At 43.3% G+C, this 25,649-nt stretch overlaps 1 protein-coding gene across 1 annotated transcript in view; it reads right to left on the reverse strand.

Moving 5' to 3' along the window:
* The window catches only part of STARD9 (StAR related lipid transfer domain containing 9), a 314,211-nt gene that overhangs the window by 272,580 nt on the left and 15,982 nt on the right, over nt 1-25,649 (reverse strand). Inside the window, exon 2 of the mRNA XM_077464565.1 lies at nt 1,070-1,139. Within this exon, the coding sequence (XP_077320691.1) occupies nt 1,070-1,139 (70 nt within the window). The remainder of the gene's footprint in view (nt 1-1,069; nt 1,140-25,649) is intronic.

Below are 25,649 nucleotides of genomic sequence, written 5' to 3' on the forward strand. Positions count from 1 at the left end.
CATCCCTGCGTATCATCTGAGGCTATTCACTCCACTGAGTATATGTGAGGGTTTACATCCACTTTAATACAGTGATCAGTAGCAATAAAATGCACCATCACTGTAATAATGACACTGGGTAGGAAGGGGGTTTTCATTTAGGGCGATCAAGGGGTTAACTGTGTGCCCAACTATGTGTACTGTCCCTTGTTCGTGATTGTGTACAATGACAGAGCTGTGTTCAACTTCTATCACCAAGCCGGCGGTCAATCATTACCCGGGGCCCAGCGATCAGCATGCGTTTCAGTCTGAGTGCATTTATTGTTTTGCAAAATGTAGAATCATCCTCCAAAGCTGAACTACGGCCATACCTTCAGTTTTCCACCATTGTAAGGTTATGTTCACACCAGCCACTGTGTTACAATATTTGTGCATTGCACTGTTCACTTTTTTTTTTTTAACTAACCTATTGAAAGGTCACATAGATACCTCAGAAAGTTTAATTGCCCACTGTGTGTGTGAAGCAGCAGAAAAACAGAAAAAAAAATGCCATGCAGTATTTTTTTTTTAGTGCACACGGCCCGCACCGCCCACAATAGTAGTGGTGCCAACCGGGCAGATATGGACACAAGGCAGTTTGCCTTCTCATGCGATGGGACTACGTTGGAATTTCCACTCAATGCAGCCCCACTGCATTTGGTGTTAACATACACTGTAAGGCTCCTTTTATGTATAGAAATCATTTACTCTTTAAACATCAGCTTTAAACACAAAAATGGTGACCTTAAAGTGGTTCTAAAGCCTGAAGGCTTTCTACCTTAATGCATTCTATGCATGAGCTGCCCGGTCTTTGTGAATGGATGAAGGCAGGGTGGCTTGGGAGCAAGCCATACATGTGCCCCCATAGAAAGTGGCTTCCTATGGGGGCACTTACCAAAGAGGAGGAGTTCTGGTGGGGGGGGGGCAAAGAAGAGGAGGATTGGGTCTGCCATGTGCAAAACCATAGCACAGAGCAGGTAAGTATAACATGTTTACATTTTTTATAAAATAAATAAAAGAAGGTTTAATGTTACTTTACTGGTATCCATACCTTTATATTTCTAATCCTTGCTATTTTGTCATCGACATTCAGTATGATTCTTGTTCCTTCCGCAATCTCTCTGAAAGAAAGATTTAAGAATATTTGGTTATTTCAATCAAATTTTGCAGTATACTGTATGTCCTTTTTATAAGGAAAAAAAAAAAAAAAAAATCACAACAGGCAGTCATGACTAGTTAGCTTAGTGCATAACACTCACATTGTATGTCAAATCACAAAAAAAGTGCAGAAATACAGCATACACATGACAAACTCTTTTTTTAGGTTACAGTACAGGCAACAAATCAGTATATGAGGAATGCAAACATGCAGCTGTTGGAAGAATCCATGATCTAAGTGAGTTGATGCTAGATATGGAAATTTACATAGAATACTGTGAAAAAAACGTTAAACCTCCAATGAGTTGCAATTCCGTGGGCGAAAACCCCTCATTAGGGAGAAAGGTCAAGAGGAGAATGGCCAGTCTTGTTCATGCCGACAGGAAGTCCCCTATTGCTCAGAATATTACACTTTACAAAAGTGTTGTGCAGAAAGGCATATCTGAACATACTTTAAACGAAAATCAATCAGCGCTTAAAACAATAAAATAAATATAAAATAGTGAAAAAAATAATAGTGAAAAAAATATTAATGCAGCTAGAATACTATAGGTCAAAATACCAAATCCCACATTACAAAGTAAAAAGTAACAGTACAGCGCAAATAAACATAAAAATAAATATAAATAAATGAAATCAATCCATTAATATAGTGCATATAATACAAAAGTCTATAAGTGAAAGAAAAAAAACAGGTGAATTGTCAAGAAGAGTCCGCTTGTGCAGTGTGTCTTCAATCAACAAAACAGGTGATGATGTGATCCCTTCACCAAAGAGCAAGATGGACTCTCACCTCAAATAATGGACCCCTGATAAATCAGACAGGTCAAAGACGCATGTTCCCATCAAGGGTTAATCACAGCAATCAGCAAACGTAACAGAAGTGCTCCAAAGATAAATCCTTTTTCATGTCCTCAAACCAATATGATTCCACATAGAAGCATAAAAAACAGAATCTAGTGCTCTCCGTTTGTAACAAATTTATTAAAAAAGAAGCAGGAATAAAAATGGTACACTCACATTTTTATGCACTGATCTCCAGTGCCGAGTAATGGGCATAAAAACAGATATAATCCAGCATCCATGCACGGATCAGTGTAACAGCTTGCGGATGACGTCACGGCTTAGGTCACGTGGTCCGTACGCGATGCGTCCCCGAAAGTAGGAGGGACTTCATCAGCAGCCGCATGCATGGATCCGTGCATGGATGCTGGATTATATCTGTTTTTATGCCCATTACTCGGCACTGGAGATCAGTGCATAAAAATGTGAGTGTACCATTTTTATTCCTGCTTCTTTTTTAATAAATTCGTTACAAACGGAGAGCACTAGATTCAGTTTTTTATGCTTCTATGTGGAATCATATTGGTTTGAGGACATGAAAAAGGATTTATCTTTGGAGCACTTGCGTTACGTTTGCTGATTGCTGTGATTAACCCTTGATGGGAACATGCGTTTTTGACCTGTCTGATTTATCAGGGGTCCATTATTTGAGGTGAGAGTCCATCTTGCTCTTTGGTGAAGGGATCACATCATCACCTGTTTTGTTGATTGAAGACACACTGCACAAGCGGACTCTTCTTGACAATTCACCTGTTTTTTTTCTTTCACTTATAGATTTTTGTATTATATGCACTATATTAATGGATTGATTTCATTTATTTATATTTATTTTTATGTTTATTTGCGCTGTACTGTTACTTTTTACTATATCTGAACATACAACACATCCACAAGTATCAGAAAGATGCGTTCTAACCACACATCAAAATCAAAGACACGGCAACTGAACAATTCCCTACTGTGTACAGAAGAAACAATCCCGATGGGAAAATCCAAACTTCTGATGCTTGAAAGGGTTTGTTATCCCTCTGGAGTGGATCCAAGACCGGAATTATTAGTGTCAGTTAAAAGGAAAGCCTAATATTGGTGTACAAAGTTTAAAATTACAAAGAAGAGGAGTTTCTACCTTGTACCCATACTTTAGTCAAAACAAAGAGATTTTAGGTGTTTAACATAATACTAGAAATTAGTTTTGGTCACCTGAACAGGGTTCTGTTCTTTAAAATGAGGCTCTAATACCATGCTGTCATGACCTCATTGTGTTCAAATAAGAGACAAAAACAACAAATGTAATGTATAGGCTGTTTATAAAATTAACCTATAACAAGGTATAGAGATGCACGATTAATCATTAAAAAATTGTGATCTCGATTCACCCCCCCTGACAATCTCTCCTGCTGAGGCAATGCTTTCATATAAACAAGTGGAGAGATTATCTGCTCACTCAGCTGTCAAAAGAAAGCATCCAGGGCAATCTGCCAAGTTTAGAACTTGAAACATTCTAACTAACACTTACTTTTTAGATCAAAAGGGATAGAACTTCCTGTGTAAACAAATAATTCGGGCAGTCTGCCAAGCTTTCAACCATGTGTAAATGCAGGAAGTTTAATCATCTTGCCCTTTTCTATATTAACCACTTAAAGTCTAAATCTTTTTCTGACACTTCTTTAAGTTAAAATCAATATTTTTTGCTAGAAAATTACTTGGAACCCCCAAACATTATAATATATAATTTTTTAGAAGAGACCTTAGGGAATAAAATGGGAATTGCTGCAATATTTTATGTAACACTGTATTTGCCCAGCGGTCTTTCAAATGCAATTTTTTGGGAAAAAATACACTTAAAAAAATAAATAAAAACGAAACAGTAAAGTTGGCACAATTTTTTTTTTTAATGTGAAAGATGTTACACCGCGAGAATCGTGAGAGAATAGTGATCTATCTTCTAAGCAAAATAATCGTGATTCTCATTTTAGCCAGAATCGTGCAGCTCTAACAAGGTATGAGATAAATGATAACCAAGTGGCCAATTTATATTTTTATTTGCATTCTAGGAACCCTCTTTGGATACCCCCCCCTTCCAGATCTTCCCATGTGATCATCTCCATTCGGCACAGGTAGCACAAGAGGTTTTCAAGCTATTAAGGTTACATCTGAACAAAAAGAGAAAGTTTGGGAGGCAGGACTTTGAATGAGGCCAATCAAAAAAAGGATGGAGTTTTTTGGAGACTTTGAATGAGAGACGTATATCAAAGAGCAGTCTTGGCAAAGAACATTTTATTATACCTTGTGAAATCATGTACAGCATACTGAATGACACAAAAAAACACACACAGAATCGCATAAACGCAGGGCATGCTAAAAACCACATATAACTATTGACGCCAAGGTACTTGGCATATCATGGGGTAAAAGACAAGTCCTGCTCAACATGGGCCACGGAAGGGCTGGATGGTGTTGGAAAATCTAGAGTAAAAGATATAAGAGACATAAAATCATCTGTATGGACAGCATGCATCTATGTAAGCCCAACGCGTTTCGTTGGGGTATAACAACTCTTCAGGGGCGAATGCAATGGTGAAGTCAACTGCATAGAACAGAGGATCGGAGCTGTTAGAAAGGTCTGGCATGGAAGCTGAGGTAGAGACATGTGGACAAGCAGGGAGCACTGTGGATTCCCCAAGGCCAATGTGCAAATGTAGGCGACAGTGAGCCAACACTTGTGTGGATTGAGATCAATAGTATACATTCAATTATGGATCCATTGGAGAGGTATAGTGGTGGAGAACCAGGAGAGCCTTAATCCAGAGGTGCTGGTATAACAGCACAGATACCTACTGTGCTGGTATAGGCCGTATAGAACGTTTTTTTGGTTTACAAAAGAAAAACATTCCTCCATCCATGCCAGCAGTGAGGATGAATAAATCCCCCCTGCCGGGTTTTTGTATTCTGTCATCAGGTGCCGATGGCTGTCAGAATACCCAAATAGTGCCTGCTTCTGATTGAATGCAATCACTGCTCAGCTGACAATTTTCTGACATTGCTTGAATTTTGGCCAGGTTAGCAGGAATCGGCTGGAATTCGAGCAGTTATAGCCAAGTAAAGTGCAGTGAGCCGACGGTCCCATGTGGACCCATAGACATGGGATCATCACTTAATTTATTCGAAAATAGCTGTTATCTCAAAGGAAGAGGAATAGGGTTATGGCTATTGTGTGAGAACCGAGTAATCAGCAGTGTTCAATCGCTCGGTTCTCAGTGTTAGTGGTGCCGGCGGACACCTAGGTAAGTATGAATCTTAAAAAAATAAATAAAAAAAAATAAACACCCCATACGTCTCTTTTAAGTGGTCATTGTTTCAGCATCTGGACTCGTAAGCAGCACTGAAATTAGCTCAGGGCACCGTTTTCCACAAGAGTGGTGTTTTTAATGCTTCTTTTGCCACATAAAAAATGATAATTGGGATGACTAAAGCTAAATTCCAGGATAAGCAATTAATGACTAAATGCAAGAGTCATGTACAGATATATTCTTCTTTCAGTCTTGGTGTGCTTTGTGAATTTATTCAAGATCTGTGCAGTATTCCAATGTTAAAGCAAGAGCTTCCTGTAATAAAGACCAGTCACTGCTGCTCTCTCTCCTTGTGCAGGGTGACTGGTCTTGTATCTGCCCCTTTCTGTAGTTTTCTTAAGGCAGGCCATAGTGGGTGGAGCTCCTGGCCCCTCCCACAGCCATGCTCTGCACAGGCTGCGTACAGCACAGCGATGAGATCAGTGCTACTTTTATATGGTAGTTTCAAGACTTTGTAAAGGCATTTACAGCGCACAAAGTGGACTTACAGTATGACATTTGCGTTAATTGAGGAATATATTTAAAATGAAAGTTGTTTGTTTCCTGAAGTTCAGCTTTAAGATATCAGGGGGTTGGTAAAGGGCTGTCTTAAAATATGAGGGAAATCCTAATCTCTTCTGAAAATGCTAGTTACCTTGTTGGTATGTTGATGCTCTATGAAAGACAGAGGCAAGTAACTCTTGATTTTCTCTAAAGCCTCGTACACACGATCGGATTGTTGGCCAACAGAGCATCAGGCTTTTGTCCAAGGGGTGTGTGGCAGAAACTTGTCTTGCATACAAACGGCACACAATTGTCGGCCAACAAACATGAACGTAGTGACGTACTACGCCACCGCCTCGAGCGCCACCATTTTGGCACCTTCTGCTAACATCATGTTTGCTGAGCATTGATTCCAAGTATGCGTGTTTATACTTTCAACTTTTGTATGATGAACTTGTGTACAGACAATAGGAAAATCTGACAACAGACAAATGTCCACCGAAAACGTACTAGCCTGCCATCCAACATTTATTGGTGGAAAGTTGTACAACAATTGTCTGATGGAGCGTACTAACGGTCACATTTTAGGCCAACAGTCTGTCATCACACAATTGCCTGCTGAAAATCTGATCAGGTGTATGAGGGTTCATTAGAATTTGGTACATGCTTGTTCCGTGTGTGTGTGTGTGTGTGTGTGTGTAACTCAAAAGTCAGACACAGCCAGTCAAGCAGTATTTTCAGATGAAAGCCAGCAATGGTAGCCAACATATCTTCTGTGACAGGTGTAACTTAAAGCCAACTGAAGCAATAAAGAAGTTTGATCAACTGCCACTTGCTAAGTCTGTAAATTTTCCTTAGAGGTTTGCAGCATCTCATTTGACACGACTCCAAAGAATGGGATACACTTTCAATATGTACACAGCAGTACAATAATCTAAAAGATTTCTGCATTGCACAGGCTTCCCTCGCTTCTATTAAACATCTTCTAAAAGCAGTTTATTCCACAATTAATTCCACACAGCTGCTGGAACTCAGCTCAGATGGAAAAGAATTCACGGGAATCACCAACTGTAATGCACTAGAATAGTCACGGTGCTGACAAAACGCAAAACTAACTCTTTCCTTAAAGCAGAGCTTTGGGTAGTAAAACAAATAAAATTAAAAAATGTGACCCCCACCGTCAGCTGATGAAGAACATAATGCTTGTTTTTTTAGGGGATGACCTAAAACAGAGATTTACTTACCTTATTCTATATTCCAGCCATCTGCTTCTTTCCGATCAGAAGTCTTCTCACAAACCTTCTCAAGAGAAGTCGTCAGCAATGACAATTCTCTGACAGGTGCTCTTTACTTTCTGTAAGATGCATTGCACGACTATCCTCAGTCTTGTAAAAGACAGGGATAAAGTAAGTATAAATTCTAAGGCTGGACTTATGCCCCTTTCACACTGGGGCGGTGCAGGCAACGGCGGTAAAGCGCCGCTATTTTTAGCAATAATTTAGCAGCGGTATGCCGAAAAAGGGTTAAACTCGCCCGCAAACCGCTTTGCCGCCGGTATAGCCACGCTGCCCCATTGATTTCAATGGGTAGGAGCAGTTTAGGAGCGGTAAATTCACCGCTCCAAAGATGCGGCTAGCAGGACTTTTTTCACCGTCCTGCCAGCGCACCGCTCCAGTGTGAAAGCCCTCCGGCTTTCACACTGGAGTAAAAGGGGCCGGTTTTTTCAGGCGCTATTTTTAGCGCTGTAGTGCCTGAAAACCGCCCCATTCACACCTGAGCGTTTTGTAGCTTGAAGCCACAAAACGCTGGATAAAAATCTTTTATTCTCAATGGAGATTAGAGGTCGACCGATATATCGGCCGATATTTGCCGTTTTTTAAATAATCGGCATCAGACGATTTTGCTGATAAAAAGCCGATTTATAACTACAGCGGGACTTTGAAATGACTTCTGTATAGAAGACAGTGTGAGTTGACTGAGTCGTCATAGCAACACTTTCCTCCTCTCTGGGCAGGCTGCCAAGAAAAGAACAGAAAGATACAATGTTTACACTTGAATGAATGAAGTCATCTCTGTGTGTAGAAGTTCTCAGTTTAACCATTTAAAGACTAAATCTTTTCTGACACTTGTTGCTTACAAGTAAAAATCCTGTATTTTCTGCCAGAAAATCACTTAGACCCCCCCAAAAATTATATATATTTTTTTAGCAGAGATCCTAGGGAATAAAATAGCGGTTGTTGCAATATTTTATGTCACACGGCATTTGCACAGAGGTCTTTCAAATGCATTTTTTGGGGAAAAAAATACACTATTTAAAAATAAAATAAAAACAGTAAAGTTAGCCCATTTTTTTTTTTTCGGCCAAAAGTTTTGACTACCTGTTTTTATTTAATACATAGGTTTTTTTTTTTTTTTTAAATCTAAATCATACATACAAGTAAACTGATTGGAGGTTTGTTTTGTTTAATAAATGTTTAAATGTAAGAAATTTTCTGTATCACTTATGAAGGCCGCTTTCACACTGGAGCGTTGATGTTAAAACGCAAGTTTTAGCGGCTCTTTACCATCATTTTAGTGGTGCTATTTGGCTGCTAGTGGGGCACATATAACCCAGCTAGCGGCCAAGGAAGAGGTTAAATGCGCCCATGAAGCACTGCTGCCAAATCGCATTGCATGCGCTTCGGCAGTGGTGCCCATTCATGTCAATGGGCAGGAGTGGTGGAGGAGCGGTATACACCACTCCAAACGTGCTGCTTGCAGGACTTTTTTTTTAAGATCCTGCCAGAGCATCGCCTCGGTGTGAAAGCACTCGGTCTTTCGCACAGACTGCAGGGGAGCCATTTTGCAGGCACTTTACAGGCGCTATTTTTAGCCCAAAAGCGCCTGAAAAACGCCCCAATGGGAAAGGTGTGTTAGATCAAGGGGGGATTAAAAAAATAATAATAAATAAAAAAGGAAAAAAATAAATAAAATAAAATCGGCCTAACATATCGGCCCAAAAAAAATCGGCATCATATATCGGCTATCGGCCGCCATGATTTCTAAATATCGGCATCGGCATCGGCCAGAGAAAAACCCATATCGGTCGACCTCTAATGGAGATGGTTCACATCTCCACTCCAAGTTGCCTGAAGCTGAACGCCTGAAGCTCAAACAAGTTCTGGACCCTTTTTTTGTCGGTCAAATCGAGCAGATTTGGGTGTTTTTCTTCTTTTTACATTGGTGACCCTTTGCCCTGCACAAAATTGCGCCAAAACGCAGCAAAATCGCGGTAAAAATTATGCACAATCGCAGTAAAATCATGCGATTTTCTGCCTGAAAACATTATGTTCAGGTGTGAATGGGGCCTTAGATGTCCATCTAAATCTACTGCTCCTCCATAGTTCAGAGGCAATTGACAGGCGATGAGGCAATGTGATGCCTCCTCATCAACGGTTTTATTCTTATTTTTGCTGACGTCCACCGTCAGGCATCTGCAGCTCTTCCTTGTTCATTTTAATAGGTTGTATATGGCGGGCCTGCTGCCTGCCGATTGCAACATGTTGGATATCTTTTGCCGCAGGTGCAAAGCATCATAAGTGCAGCATGTAAACACCCCGCCTGCTGCCATTTGTGGCTTAAGGGGAGGGGGCCGATTGTGGATCCCCCCCAACTGCACACCTAAACTTAGCCCAACAATCAATTTCTCCTATTTGGTCTGTTAAGTATACAATTGGAAAAGCTTTATTATATCTGGACAAGCAAGAAAAGAATAGCTTTTCATCCAGGAAACTTGTGAGCTCATAACCTCTTGTGCTTTCTTCCTGTGGACTGTTATCAGTCAGCACTGTTCCCTGTTATCTCCTTGGACTACAGAAGACCTCCCTTATTGGTGGAAAAGAGAAGGTGTTCTGTAGTCCAAGCACACTGCCTGTCCTTGGGCGACAACACTGCCAGTACAGAATCACCCTAAGACATTAAGTGTTTTAATGGCAGGTACACCAAATAAAAATAAAGGAAAGAAAAACAAATAAAACAAATGCAGCCACCACATCTAAGGCCCCTTTCACACTGGGGCAGTGGGTGCATTGGTGGTAAAGCACCACTATGTTTAGCGCCGCTTTACCGTCAATTTCACAGCGCTATTCGGCTGCTAGCAGGGCACTTTTACCCCCCACTAGCGGCCGAGAAAGTGTTAAAACCACCTGCAAAGCACTGCTACAGAAGCGCTTTGCCGGCGGTACAGCCGTGCTGCCCATTGATTTCAATGGGCAGGAGCGGTGGAGGAGCGGTATACACACCAAGGATGCTGCTAACAGGGCTTTTAGCGTCCTGCCAGCACACCGCTCCAGTGTGGTCCTTTCACATTAGAGACACAGGAGCGGCTCTTACAGGGGCTTTGCAGGCACTATTTTTAGCGCTATAGTGCCTGCAAAGTGCTCCAGTGTGAAAGGGGTCTTAGGGTTCATAAGTTGCAATACTATCAGATGCTGCAGAGTGTATCCTGAAAACATTTATATCTGCAATATATAGTACATTTATTTCATTTATAAATTTGTTTCCATAGAATAAGGAAAACCATCAGTAGACTATAAAAAATAAAAATAAAATAAAATTAAAAAAAACACACACACACAAAATACAAGAAACTTGGCTAGTCCTCAACAGTCAATGACAGGGAGGGTAAATCGGGACTGGGATACTTTGTTATTTGTGCTGGAATTCATCCAGAGAAACATCTGTTCCACTGCTTCAAAACATTGGTATTTCCGGGCAAGTAACGGTCGAAGATCTTTAAAATGAACTGTGTTCACTCTTCCAGCTATCTTTTCTTAGTGTTATGAAACTGATGATTTACAGTTCAGCATTTTATGAAACCACCAGTTTTGTAACGGCTAATGCTGAACACAATTCTCTGTCTTTCCCCTCTGCCCAGTGAATATACCAGTAAAATGTCCATATTGTTTATAAAAAAAAATAATACAATATAATATAATATAATATAATATATATATATATATATATATATTTTTTTTTTTAAACCTTTACAATGTTTTCTAAGGAGCAATGAATATCTTAGCAGACTATACTGAAAGCATAACATTGATGTTATTTCACATCTCCCTGTCCTGAGCTGGCATACAGGAACCCACCTAACAAGACCACCCTGGTTATCCTGTTCTGACAAAATGTCATATATGATGCCAGTGTCTGGAATGTCTGAAATACTAATCAGTGTTGACAACAGTCAGTATTTTTACTAGCAGCCAGTAAAAAACAGGCACTTTTCTTCTGCCAATAAGTGAAAGCGACATTGAAATGGTAGCCAGTAAGGCTGGACTCACATCTATGCATTTTTAGTGCTTTTTGCATATTGCAGATTTGCACTACAGAACGTGTTCCATAGGAAACTATGGTGAATGGACTGTAGTGCAATTCTGCAAAACGCAAAAAAGCACAAAAAATGCATAAGTGTGAATCCGGCCTAAAACATATGGCTGTGAAGCTCAACTGAGACCATCGGAGTGAGATATACACCACCGCTCAAAGGCAGGTCCTGGGAACTCAGAGATAATTGCTCCACGGAGGAAGGGATCCGGGTGCAAGCCACAGCATGCAGATAATGTGGATAATGACAGAACTCTGAACGGCCGCACTCCAATGCTAAAACAATGCTTTATTCAAATAATATTTAGGACACAGCAAATGACATCTAACCTTAGTGCGAAACGCGTCAGTTGTTAGCATCTTTCGCTGTGATGTCATTTGCTGTGTCCTAAATATTATTTGAATAAAGCATAGTTTTAGCATTGGAGTGCAACCGTCCAGAGTTCTGTCATTATCCACATTGAGACCATCGGAGTGCCTATTACAATGAGTTTGGGTGGCGCCGGCTGGAGGCGTGCCTGAGTGTGTTGCGTGATGTCATGGTGCAAGGGAGCGGAGCGGCTGGAGCCTCATCTGTGGGTCTGTGGGACAGAAGCATGGTAAACCAAGAGCAGGACTGTCAGTGCTATTTGGACTGGAGTGGACTGACGGGATCACCCAGGGTGGAGAGAGACTGTCACTGTGACTCAGGAGGGGACGTGTCATGTTGGCGAGTGGTCATCCTCGTCTGTACTGCTCTCAGTGTCACTGTCAATTTCATGTGTGGGTGCCTGCCCATTCTAAATTTATTGCTTGCCTGAGTCCTGTTCCTGAGTTACAAGGAAACAAGAAGTGGGGAAAACTCCCTATGGGGACATGGACAGCAATACAAAAATACATTCTAGAAGCTGAAGGACAATTTAGCACCTCATCAGGTTTTAACAGTGGTCTGTGTGTTCATTAGGGAAAACACCCTCACTTCCTGTCCTTGTGGGGGGTGTCAAAGAGAGCAAGATATAGAAAATATGGGATAAAAGGCAGAGAGCCAAGATCAGTCCACAAGCAGATGTGCGTTATTGGCATTTATCCCTTAAAGTGAAAATCCTACAATCATATACCCCCAATAATATCACATCTTTATAGTTAAAATGTTAAATATATGTTGTTTTCTACCTTGGTGTTAAAAATTGCTGCTGTCACGGGATCATAAAATGTATGTTTTGCATGTAGGGCATTTCCAGAATTGATGTACCCAGCTGGCGAGAGTAAATATTGGTGCTGATGGATAGGTAAGATGGGGCAGGGCTGGGAGGGACAGGGTCAGATGGGACGGAGGTGAGGCTATTAGGAGCGGTGCTAAAATGATTACAAGGACATAAAAAACAGTTTGAAAAAGTGTCTGTGAGCAGCCACATTGGGCACACCGTTGTCGGTAAAGCTCAGGAGATTGCTGATTGAGTAGCTTAAGTTGGCCATATATAGTTAGTCAGGTTGAAAAAAGACACAAGTCCATCCAGTTCAACCTTAAAAACAAATAAATAAAATAAAAAATAATCGTACAATCCAAATACCCAATTTTATGCCCACAATTGATCCAGAGGAAGGCGGAAAAAACCCCAGCAGAGCATGCTCCAATTTGCTGCAGCAGGGGAAAAAAATTACTTCCTGATCCCCCAAGAGGCGATCGGATTTTCCCTGGATCAACTTTACCTATGTTAGTACCTAGTTATATTATGTACAATCAGGAAAGTATCCCGGCCTTTCTTAAAGCAATCTACTGAGCTGGCCAGAACCACCTCTGGCGGGAGTCTATTCCACATTTTCACAGCTCTAACTGTGAAGAAACCTTTCCGTACTGAGGATCAAACTTGGCTGATTCAACATGAACCGGCCAAATTTCAATCCATGTATGGGCAGGCTGGTTGTACTGAAGTCAATCGATTGACTTTAGTACAATCAACCTGCCAGACCTTTTTCATGCCAGCAGCTACAGCTGCATGTACTGATCGTTGTATTCTGATGGCTGGGACACCTCCTATGGTCAGAATACAGTAACCCTGCATGAGGGATTCCACCATCAATACTAAATGTGTTGATGGGGTAATCAAGCAATTTTCTTTCCTTCAACTCTTGGTTGAAGGCAAGCCTCGGATGATGCCCCCCTTTTTTTTTTTCCAGCATTCATGGGTTGCAGGAAAGAAAAAAAATATATATGCTTGATTCCCCCATCAAACACTGAATCCCTCGCTCTGAGCTATTATTTTCTGCCAGCAGGCAGCCTTCCCTGTCAACAGAACACAATGATCAATGCTAGTGGCTATAGCTGTTAGTAAGAATAGCATACAAAAAAATCTGACAGGCTGGTTGTACTGAAGTCAATTGATACATTGATTTCAGTACAACCAGCCTGCCCACAGATGGCTTGAATCTCATCCAATCCTTGTCGAATCAGCCAAAAGTGGATCCATCTATGGCCAGATAGAAACATATGGCCATCTATGGCCAGCTTAGACGCCTATTTCTAATCTAGACAATAAAGAAATTAAGATAATGCACAATACAAATGTTTTATTTGTTACACATACTAGACAAGGGCAAATCACACTTTAAGGCATGCCATAAACTTTGACAGGCTGCAGGCAGCGGTGTCAAACGCTGCATTTATCCTTCCTAGGCACAGTAAAACACCAGGAGGGATGCACAACTACTAGATGGCCTGTGTGTAAGAAGCCTTCGGAGTGAAGGTAACTAAAATAGTGACAGCTTCAGTACTAGATCAAGTACATCAAGAACAATTATGTAAAAGGGTAAGGTCTAGTGATTAGCATTACTACAGATGAGAAAACAATGCTTTGACTTCCACTTTTAAGGCCTTGTTCACGCTGGCACTGCCAAACCTGAGTTTATATGCAGTTAGAGGACATTTTCAAAATAAATGCATGTAATGAGTTTTCAATGGTGCCATTCAAACTGCACATTTACCTGTGTTTAGGTGCAGTTAGTTTAGCTGCTTTTAGAAAAAAAAATAGAATTCTGTGCATCCAGGATCCAATTAGACACATAAACGCAGCTAAACTTGTAAAGCAGGAACATCTAAATGCAGCAAAAAAGTCGTGGGCAGCATAACTTTATGTATACTTCCCAGAGGACTTCCCCTGAAAAGCTAAATGCAGGCGCATCTCTGTGAATGAGGCCTTAGGTAAACAGAGCTGATTTTTCTGAGACATTTGCTGAATAGTAAAATGAGCAATCCTCTGATCAGATGAATTGTTGTTCTATGTTGCCCTGCAACGTTTGATTGCTGGAAACAGTTGCATATTTCTGTAAGTAAACTCTCACACAAGAGTATGGATTACACATGCATCTAATTCTTGATGATGTCAGAGGTCATCCATCAGGCTTAACCAGTTAACCCCGAGACTTCATAGAACATAAAAACAACAAAATGTTACTTCCTGGGCTACCTTAGGTACAATATATCAGACATCTTGCAGTGTGCTGTGACAATCCTAATATAATTTTCCACTTAGTAAAAAATTGTCTGTAAAGGAATGGAAAAAATAAATAAATAAAATAATCTAAGCATTCCATGCAAGATTTAGGGGTTGACGTACTAAAACTGCAGAGTGCGATATCTGGCGCAGATCTGCATAGAAACCAATCAGCTTCCAGTTTTATTTTGGTCGGTGACATGTCCGCTGACATCCGAGCCACTCCGATCCGAAAAAGTATGACGGAGGAAAAAGCTATTTTCCCATCAGTCATCGGATCGGTGACGACGGACACTGTGGTCCGTCATCACCCAATCTCCCATAGGGGAGAGCAGCTCTGTGACAGGTCCGTCCCTGCGCAGTGTGCAGATACAGATCTGTCATCTCCCTGCTCAGCAGAGATCGCTCCGGCAATCCCCGCTGAGCAATCGGATATCCACGGGGCGGATCAGCACTAATCTGCCCCGTGTGAAAGGACCCTTAAGCCAGGGCTTGACAAACCCCAGGCGCCAGGTCGCCAATGCGACCAGAAATCGCGACCTGGCGCCTAAGCTGCCACCAGCCGACTCACTATCGATGCCCCAGACATGCAGCAGCATTAACACTGACTGCCGTCCTCCTCCCTCCTTCACACTCTGCAGCACCGCGCTGTGTGTGAAACTGACACGCAATGGAGAGAGGAGGATCTGTCAGCCTGATGTCGGGGTGGGCGGGACCCGGCCGGGGTGGGGGCGGGACCCAGCAAGCTATCAAACACCAGCCAATGGGATCTGGGCGGGCCGCTACGTGTATGTGGCCCGCCCCTTTTCTTAAGCAGCCCAATCGGCTGGTGTTTGATAGCTGCTGAGTCCCGGGTCCAGCCCACCCCGGCCGGGTCCCGCCCACCCCGACATCAGGCTGAAATCTGACATATCCACCTCTCTGTTACTTGTCAGTTTCACACCCCGGCTGGGTCCCGCCAGCTCCTCTGTTACATTTCAGTAACAGAGTGCTCCGTGTGAAACCTGCCAGTGCCAATCAGTGCCACCAATCGGTGCCAACCAGTGCCACCTCCAATCAATACCACCTGCAACCAACCAGTGCCACCTGCCAGCACCAACCAGTGCCACCTGCCAGTGCCAACCAGTGCCACCGCTAATCAATACCACCTGCCACCACCAACCAGTGCCACCGCCAATCAGTGCCAGTGGCACCTGCCAGCGGCAACCAGTGCCATCTGCCACCGCCAATCAGTGCCACCTGCCACCACAAATCAGTGCCACCTGCTAGTGCCAACCAGTGCCACCGCCAATCAATACCACCTGCAACCACCACCCAGTGCCACCTGCCACCACCCAGTGCCAATCAGTGCCACCTACCAGTGCCACCTGTCAGTTCCACCTGCCAGTGCCACCTGCCAGTGCAGAGTGCCACCGCCAGTCAGTGCCACCTGCCACCGCCAATCAGTGCCACCGCCAACCAGTGCCACCTACCAGTACCCCCTGTTACCACCTACCAATGCCACCACCATCCAGTGCCACCTGCCACCGCCAATCAGTGCCACCGCCAATCAGTGCCACCTGCCAACACCAACCAGTGCCACCACCAATCAGTGCCATCTGCCAGTGACAACTAGTGCCATCGCCAACCAGGGCCACCTGCCATCACCAACCAGGGCCACCTGCCAGTGCCAATAGTGCCACTTGCCAGTTTTAAACCAGTGTCACCTGCCAGTTCCAAACCAGTGTCACCTGCCAGTTCCAAACCAGTGTCACCTGCCAGTTCCAAACCAGTGTCACCTGCCAGTTCCAAACCAGTGTCACCTGCCAGTTCCAAACCAGTGTCACCTGTCGGTGCCATCTGGCAGTTCCACGTGCCTTCCAGTGGCAACCAGTGCCACCTGCCAGTGCCAGCCAGTTCCATCTGTTGCCAGCCTTACTCTTTCTGGTCAGCCCATACCCCTGATGTAACAGCGTTTCAATGGAGTTATTGACTGGGTGTTCCATTGTGAGTTAGGGATAGGGGGTGAAAATGAGTGGCCTTACCCCGGGAGCTGAAAAAAAAAATGGCTCCTAACTTTTTTAACTGGCTCCTAAATTCAAAGCAAATTTGTCAACCCCTGCCTTAAGCTCCGTTCATACTTGTGCAACTTGTCTTATGACTTTGGACCCATAAAGTCACATCACAAGTTGCAGCCCATTGTTTTCAATAGCATGCATTTGAATCTTTGCAACTTTGAAACGTTTTCTGAACTACTTTGATGCAACTTGAGTGCCAGATAGTGTCAATTAACATCAGTTAATTTAAGTTGCACTCAAAAGTCGCATGTGCGACAAGAGTGAATGGAGCCTTAGCAGTGAAAGTGACAAACATTCACCTGTGGCTAATCAATCACTTATTTAAAACATACGCACACGGAAGATTTACCTGCAGTAAATCTTTGGAGAAAGTCAAATTCACTGCTTTATACTGTATTATATCCCCTTAACGTGTTAAATTTTTACCCATTAAAAGAAAAAAAAAAAAAAAAGACACGAAAAATATCCTCCCAATCCCAATCAGTGATTGCAAGCCATTGCTGGTGGAAATAGAGATGGGGGTTATTTTGAAAAACCTAAGCAAAAATGGACCCTGTGGTAACCACTTATCTCTTATTTAATTACTTGCTTAACAAACATAACAGCTGGAATGTTATCAGTTCCTACAGGACACCCCTTAGATTTCTTTTACTTCATTAAGGAAATATATTTTTTATATATATATATATATATATATATATATATATATATATATATATATATATATATATACTATACTTACACTTAATAATTTTGTGCAAATAAGTCCATAAAAATGTATATAGTGGAAATACACTTAATTGATTGGTGAACAAGAAACCAGTAAAATCTAAAATCGCAAATGCAAATTCACATTGGTTTGGTGATGGAGGATGGATCATGACACCAATTAGATTGATTTATTTTATCACGTCACTACTGTGGACGCTTTGCACTTTCAGATTATTTAGATTTTTCTGGTTTCTTGTTCACTTAGAAAATTAAGCGGATTTCCAATATATGCAATTTTTATGGACTTTATGTTATTTGCACAAATTTATTAAAGCATATATATTTTTTCCACTCATAATTAATTTAGCACGATTTTTTTACTTATTTTTATACACAAATTCAAATTTGACCGATTGATATCTGATACATGTATAGCCTTCTCGGTTTTATTTTATGTAATTTAGGTACTTGTATAGCGCCATGAATTTATGCAACGCTTTACATATATACAGTATATTGTACATTCACATCAGTCCCTGCCCTCAATCTAAGGTCCCTAGCTCATATTCTCACATACTTGGGCCAACTAACCTATTAGCATATCTTTGGTGTGTGGGAGGAAACCAGCACAGCGAGACCACACAAACTCTAAGCAGGTGGTGCCACGGTTGAGATTCAAACGACAACCCTAGTGCTGCTGGGTTGAAGTGCCAACCACTTTGCCACTGTGCGGCTCTGTTCAACATAAGTTGGGAAAACCAGCATTTATTTAGCCGCTGCAGTGGTTCCATCCATTCCCACATAATCATTTAGAGAATAGCCAACTTTGACACTTTCCTCAAAGAAAAAAAGAACAAACCACCAACAATTATCAACAGAAAAAAAAATATTCTGAATATATAGTTATATTGACTTCATTACTTTCTCAGTGCTGAAAATGTCCAAGCAGAAGCATGGACAACCTCCCCTTGTTCACGTTCTTACAATGACAAGTACTAATCTACAATTTTAATATCTGGGACTTCCCTAATGAGTTAAAAGGCTGATAGTACAGTTCCTGAAGAGAATCATTGTGTAGGATGCTCACTCATGCATCCGGTGTCACACATAATACAGCGCAGATCCTTTCCAAGTCACATGACTCCACTAGATGTTCACATTCCTTAAATTGTGAGACTAAGCTGAAACTGCATGAACTTACAAATGTGGCAGTAGCACAGAATTCACATCTGCAGATTTAGGCTATGCTATTAAACAGAGGAGACGGGAGAGGGAGAGGGAGAGGGAGAGGGAGAGGGAGAGGGAGAGGGAGAGGGAGAGGGAGAGGGAGAGGGAGAGGGAGAGGGAGAGGGAGAGGGAGAGGGAGAGGGAGAGGGAGAGGGAGAGGGAGAGGGAGAGGGAGAGGGAGAGGGAGAGGGAGAGGGAGAGGGAGAGGGAGAGGGAGAGGGAGAGAGAGAGGGAGAGAGAGAGAGAGAGAGAGAGAGAGAGAGAGAGAGAGAGAGAGAGAGAGAGAGAGAGGCCTTCTCGTGTGGTGCCCATAGTAATAAATACGAAGTAACAAAATTTAAGGACTAATGCCCTGTACACACGATCAGACATTCCGACAACAAAATCCGTCTGATTACACACTGTCGCACAAAGTTGTCGGAAAATCCAATCGCCAGAACGAGGAGATGTAAAACATGTACGATGTGACTATAAAGAGGACAGTAGCCAATAGCTTTTGTCTCGCAATTTATTCTGAGCATGTGTGGCACTTTGTCCGTTGGAATTGTCTACACACGATCGGAATTTAAACTATCGGATTTTGTTATTGCAAAATTTTAGATCCTGCTCTCAAACTTTGCGTGTGGGAAATTCTGAAGGAAAAAGTCCAAAGTCCAAAGAAAAAGTCCAATGGAGCCCACACACGATCGGATCTTCGAGATCCGATCGCACATTTTCTGATGGATGTTGGCTCAAACTTGTCTTGCATACACATGGCCACACAAATGTTGTCGGAAATTCCGAACATCAAGAATGCGATGAAGTGTACGACGAGCCGAGAAAAATTAAGTTCAATAGCCAGTGCGGCTTTTCTGCTCGATTCCAAGCATGCGTGGAATTTTGTGCATCGGAATTGTGTACACATGCTCGGAATTTCCGACAACAAAACTTTGAGAACCAGCTCTCAAACATTTTTTGTATGAAAGTCCGACAGCAAATGTCCGATGGAGCATACACACGGTCGACTTTTCTGATAACAAGCTTACATTTGTTGTCAGAAAATCCGACCGTGTGCACGCGGCATAAGAATTTACAATTCTCCATTACCGATTTAACAACATGTATGCTTCACAGTAACAAAGTCAAACCTACATTTTATGTGCTGTTCACACCTGAATTTCACAGGAATGTGTGGGTTTTAACCCGTGCGTTCCTGTGTAATTCCTGTACAGTGAGATTTTGCAGCCCATTTGAATCAGAACACAGTAAAAGTAAAACAGTAAAAATGTGCTGTACCAAATCGCATGGTACTGTGGTAACATGCGATTTGGTGCCCACAAACGCACTGTGTTTGCAATCTGCCTTTGAGGTGCCCTTAGCAATACATTGTGATCTGCTACGGGTGCCAAAGGCAGTGCGTTTGACCCCAGTGCAGGAAACGTGCGTCCCTTCCCTTTCCAGGTATGGATATTTTCGCAGTTAACATGCATATGCATGTGCCATAGCTGTGAAATTCCTACGAATGCTGGAAATCACTGTAGGAGGCACTACTATTATGGATGATCACTGCTGTCTTCCAGGTCCAGTGGCAAGCAGCTGCTTAGTGAGCGCAAGACTTTTTTTGGCATGGGCGCCATTCAGAAAACACTTTGCATTTGGTCAATGAATGAAAAGTATACTCTAACTGAATAAGGTGGAGAGGCAGAGTTCTGACACCTGTGCCCTGAGCGATGTCCTGTGTTCACTAAGCAGTAGAGTAACTAATCAGTTCAGGATCTGGAAGCTAGCTACTATCACTGTACTACTGGTGCCAACTAGAGCTTCCACAGAAATCTTCCAGGTATGGATCATGCATACTTACAGTGGTCCAGGCTGAACCAACGGAACTATGCAAAAATATCCATACCAAATTAAAACTAATAACTGAATCATTGATGAAATACAGCCAGTTCTTGTGAAAGATTTTGATGTAGTATACTACTACTACTCTTCCTTGAAATTAAACCAATCTACAGGAAGCCTAAACTAAATCCCAACATGAACATACATTCGACTCGAACATCGGCTGTTCGCCCGTTCGGCGAATTCCGAACATTATGGGCTGTTCGCGCCAAATTCATGTGGCGCTCACAGCCCACAATGCACTGCGATGGTGCAGTGCATTGCTGGCTCATGATTGGCCAAGCATGCACTGTGACCCAACATGCTTGGCCAATCACAGCGCCGGCAGCAAGGAGAGCCATGCGTGGTGGCCTTGTGTAGTGTGTTGCTGTCTGTAGCAGTTAGTGGGTGTTCTGTGTACCTTCAACACAGTATACACCGATCGTTATCGGACGATTTTTCATTCTTGCTCTTCTGTAGTGGTTGTTGTCTGCATGCCCTGACCACAGTATACACCGCTATATTCACCTATATAGCTAGCAATATATCTATCTTTTATAATAGAGCTTGCAGTCAGTGTTAGGAGATTTAGCGTGCTGTCTGCGTGCTCTGAACGCAGTATACACCGCTATATCCACCTATATAGCTAACTATCTTGCTCGTTTTAAATAGAGCTCTCAGTCAGTTGTAGAAGATTGAGCTACACTTTAAAAATGTACCAGTTGAAAATTACAAACAGATTCAACTTAACACAACAAATCTACACAGTCCCTGTCTTGTTTGCACCGCCTGTATACTGCTGTTCTGAGTATATAGGGCCTGGGGGCCACACGCATTTCCTTTTTTTAATATGGGTACGGGGTTCCCCTTAATATGCGTACAAGACCCAAAGGGGCTGGTAATGGGCAGGGAGGGCTACCCATGCCATTTTTCTCAATGATTTTCAACCATATTGCAGGAACCAGAGATAACATTAAAACCGCAAGCAGTTTTAAATGACGTTATTTCCATTAAATGTCATTTTGTGCAGGGACTGTTCTAAACACGGGAAACACGTGGCACTTCACAGGCATACTACAGACACCCCCAGGCACCATATTTAAAGGAATATTTCACTTTTTTTTTTTCACTTTAATCGTCAATAAATTCAGCGCTCCCGCCAAAACGGCCATTTTTAAAACTTTTTTTTGCATTGACCCATGTCCCCTGGGGCAGGAGCCAGGTCCCCAAACCCTTTCTAGGACAGTATCTTGCATATTAGCCGTTAAAATTAGCACTTTTAATTTTGAACGTTCGAGTCCCATAGACTTCAATGGGGTTCTAACGTTCCTACGAATTTGGGGTCCGTTCGAAAGTTCTGGTGCGAACCGAACCGGGGGGAGTTCGGCTCATCCCTAGTCATCGCTCTCAACCAGTAGAGCTGGTCAGTAGACCTTTTTCGGACATACCTTTTTGAAAGAAGCCGGCCAAACAGCCTGCTTCTGTCGGAACAGCTGCAGTACACACAGGTGGAACCAAACTCCCGAAAAGTTTGTATGGTGATTGCCACATCCTCCCTTAATTCTGAGGCGGAAGCTGCCCTCAGAAGGAGGTCGTCCAGGTAACACATGATTGTGATCCCTTGCTGCTTTAGCAAAGCCAAAATTGGGGCTAGCACTTTGGTGAAGACCCTCGGTGCAGACGCCAGGCCACAAGGGAGAATATTATATAGTAGTGCTCGTCCCCGACCGCAAATCGCAGAAAACTCTGATGCTTAATACATATGGGGACATGCAAGTATGCGTCCTTGATGTCCAGGGATGCCAGAAAATCCCCCTGACGAGCCGGAAGAAGATGAAGGTTGGAGGAAAAATAAAATAAAAAATCTGTTTGTTGGACAAGAAAGAAACTATCTTGTATCCTGATGAAACCAGTTCGCAGACCCACTGGTCGGAAAGCAGGGAGGTCCACCGGGATGCAAATTCCCGAAGACGACCCCCCCTCCGAGATTCGGGCGGGGGCAAACCTTCATGCAGTAGAAGATTTGCTCGCAGGCTTGTTTGGCTTGTGAAACCAGGGACACTTTTGTCCCTTAGAAGGCACCTTGTCGGACTGGGAACGCTTACCTGCCGACCCTACTGTTGAGCGGAAAAGGAGGGCCCTTGCCTACGGCGTGGCTCCTTCTCTTTTCTGGACTGTGGGAGCAACGTACTCTTACCCCCAGTAACATTCTTAATAATGTCATCCAGCGAGGCTTCAAATAGCCTCTCTTCCTGGAAGGGCAAGTCCGCCAGTGCTTTCTTAGATGCCTGGTCAACAGACCAGCATTTCAGCAAAATCAGGCGACGTAGCACTATTGCTGATATCGAGGCTCTAGAGAGCAAGGGGGCCATATCTAAGGACACATCACAGACCAACTGGTCCACCAGCTCCACGCAGACCGGGGAAGCCTGCTGTCACGGGGCAACAATTTAGCCCATTCAGTAAGCATCTGTGACACCAGAGCCATGGCAAACACTGGCCGCAATGCTGACCCCACCACCATAAACATGGACCGGGCAACCACCTCGGCCCTCCTGTCGGCAGGGTCCTTGAAAGCTGGAGTCCCTTCCACCGGAATCGAGAGGGACCGACACCTCTGTAGATGCCCCCGCTGTATCCTCCATCTTTTTAATATACTGCACCGCTGTAATAAGTGCTCCTACAAGCGCTTTATCCTGCGCTGACCCGGACACGGAGTCATTCTCACTTTCCAAAAGGTCCTGGTCCGCATCCTCTGACATGCAAGAACAGCGGGGCCCGAGTCTGAACCAGAGCTTTCCCCAGAAGACGGTGGGGGGAGAGGGCATTTTTTTACCCCCCCCCCTTGCGCCTGCACGTCGCTTACACCCTGGCAACAAAGGCCTCCAGGACCGCCGACAGTGCAGGGGAACCAGTTACAATAACAGGGATGTCTGAGGAAGAAGCGCCAGCTTGATGCCATGCTGACCCACACTCGCATGTCACCACTTAGGGACCCAAGACAGGTCACACAAAATGCCCACCCTCCTAGCTGCCACAGACAGAGGGGTCCCCCGCAGGACTCATCACCCTGACCCAGGTACTGCGCTGTGCTGCTGCTGTCCACTCTCCCCTGTGTCATCCACGAGGTGTCTGTGTGAAAAGGGTGCTGTTCTAGAAGGAAACAAGCACCCAGCGCTAGAGGCAAAACTAACTGAGGCTACTAGAAAATGGCCGCCGGCCGCCTCAGCAAAAAAGTCTGAGGGTGCCGAGAAAATTGCCGCCAAACTTTCAGAAAATGGCTGAAAGGAAAAAACTGGCTGTGGCTACAGAAAAATGGCTGCAGCCCCAGGAAAATGTGGCCCAGAAACAGGGAAGAGGACGAGCGGGCCCCAACACCCAGCGCAGCCCCCTGCTAGGACCCTCCCCCATGGAACCCCGGTCAGGTACGTGCCCAGTCACACAGTGGCCCATAGCATAGGGAAGGGACAGGGAGAGATCCCCTAGCGGACCTCCCAGGGAATGCCCAGCTGCTCCATCCTGCTGAGACAGGTGGAACCATACTTACCCCTCCTGCAGGAACTGTTGGACGCATTCCACGGCCAGACCCACACCCAGGCAGTACAGGGTGGCTGTCGGCCACGGCACACTGACGCAGACAGCAGTAGCCCGGTTATATGTGTGCCCCGGAGCATATAGCTCACCGGCCAGCCCTGGATCAGACGGGGCATGTCGTGGCCGACCCAGCGCATAGCTAGGGCCTGCTCACGCTCAATGGCCAGGCAGGGGAGACTAACAGGATCTATATTATCCAGCCTGTCACCCAGCCTGGCTGCTCATTGTAGATCACAGGAATCAAAAATGCAGAAATAAGAAAAAAATTCCCAGGACCAATGGTCCCACCGGGAGCCAGGTCCTTCTCCTACACTAGGCAGAAAAAAACTGAGCTGCTGGATGCAGTGTGAGGGGTTATAGCCAGTAAGACAGCCCCCTGGGCAGTACTGTGCTAGTGTTGCTATTTTTAAACACTTTCTGCCTAGTCCTCTCCTAAAAGGGGCGATATAACCCTAAAGGTCAAGATGAAGATACTGTGTCTGTCAATGAAAGAAAGAGAAAAATATTTTTTGATCACTTTTATATCACTTTTAATGTAAACATCCCTTGTGACAGTAATAGGTGGTGACAGGTAGTCTTTATGGAGGGTCAAGGGTCTAAAAGACCCCCAATCCCTCCCTTGCACTTCAAAGTATTCAGATCGGCGAAAACAGCGATTCTGAATACCGTATATATTTTTTTAAATCTGTGCCATTGGCGAGTTTAGGATACATAATACCAAACCTTTTAAATGCTACCTCCCTCAACGCTTCCTTTTTCCCTGCATACATTTTAGCACAGGGCTCGACAACAGTGTTCATTTTGTCTACTAAAACCAACAATATAATTTTAGTCGACTGTCTTAATACCATTTTAGTAGACTAAAATACAACTAAAACAATTGAGATGACTAAAATACAACTAAAATTATAATAGGATTTTAGTCAAAAGACTAAAATAAACTAAAATGCTATTTTAGTCAAAAGACTAAAACTAAATTGAAACTTGATGTCAAAATTAACACTGTAGTGCATGTTCATACCTCAATACCATAAATAATAACATATTATATTTTTCACTCCAGCAGTATATAACGAGTTTGTAAATGGTAGAGAAATGCTTAAATAATGCATTATAATTTACCTACACACATTAGATTTTAGATGACCAAAATGATTTTAGTTGACTAAAATGTATTGGAGATTTAGTCAACTAAAATACGACTAAAAACTATTGCAGAAGACTAAAATGGGACTAAAACTAAAATGCCATTTTAGTCCTAAGACTAGAACAAAATCTGCTGCCAAAATGAACACTGCTCGACAAATCCCAGGTGCCAGGTCACCATGGTGACTAGAAATTGCATCCTGGCATCTGTGCTGTCAGCCCATTCAGTGCAGGGATGCACAATTTATATTGCGCAATGCCCAAGACAAGTAGTTCTGGACGCCAGGCAGGTAGTTTTTTGTAACATTTAGCCCTACCGCAGGCAAGCAGCAGGGCTCACTTGCTAATGCTTCCACACACCCCGA

The sequence above is a fragment of the Lithobates pipiens genome, unplaced genomic scaffold (assembly GCF_037356315.1).
Source record: "Lithobates pipiens isolate NorthernLeopardFrog02 unplaced genomic scaffold, aLitPip1_a1.2 Scaffold_30, whole genome shotgun sequence".
In the NCBI taxonomy this organism is placed as follows: domain Eukaryota; kingdom Metazoa; phylum Chordata; class Amphibia; order Anura; family Ranidae; genus Lithobates; species Lithobates pipiens.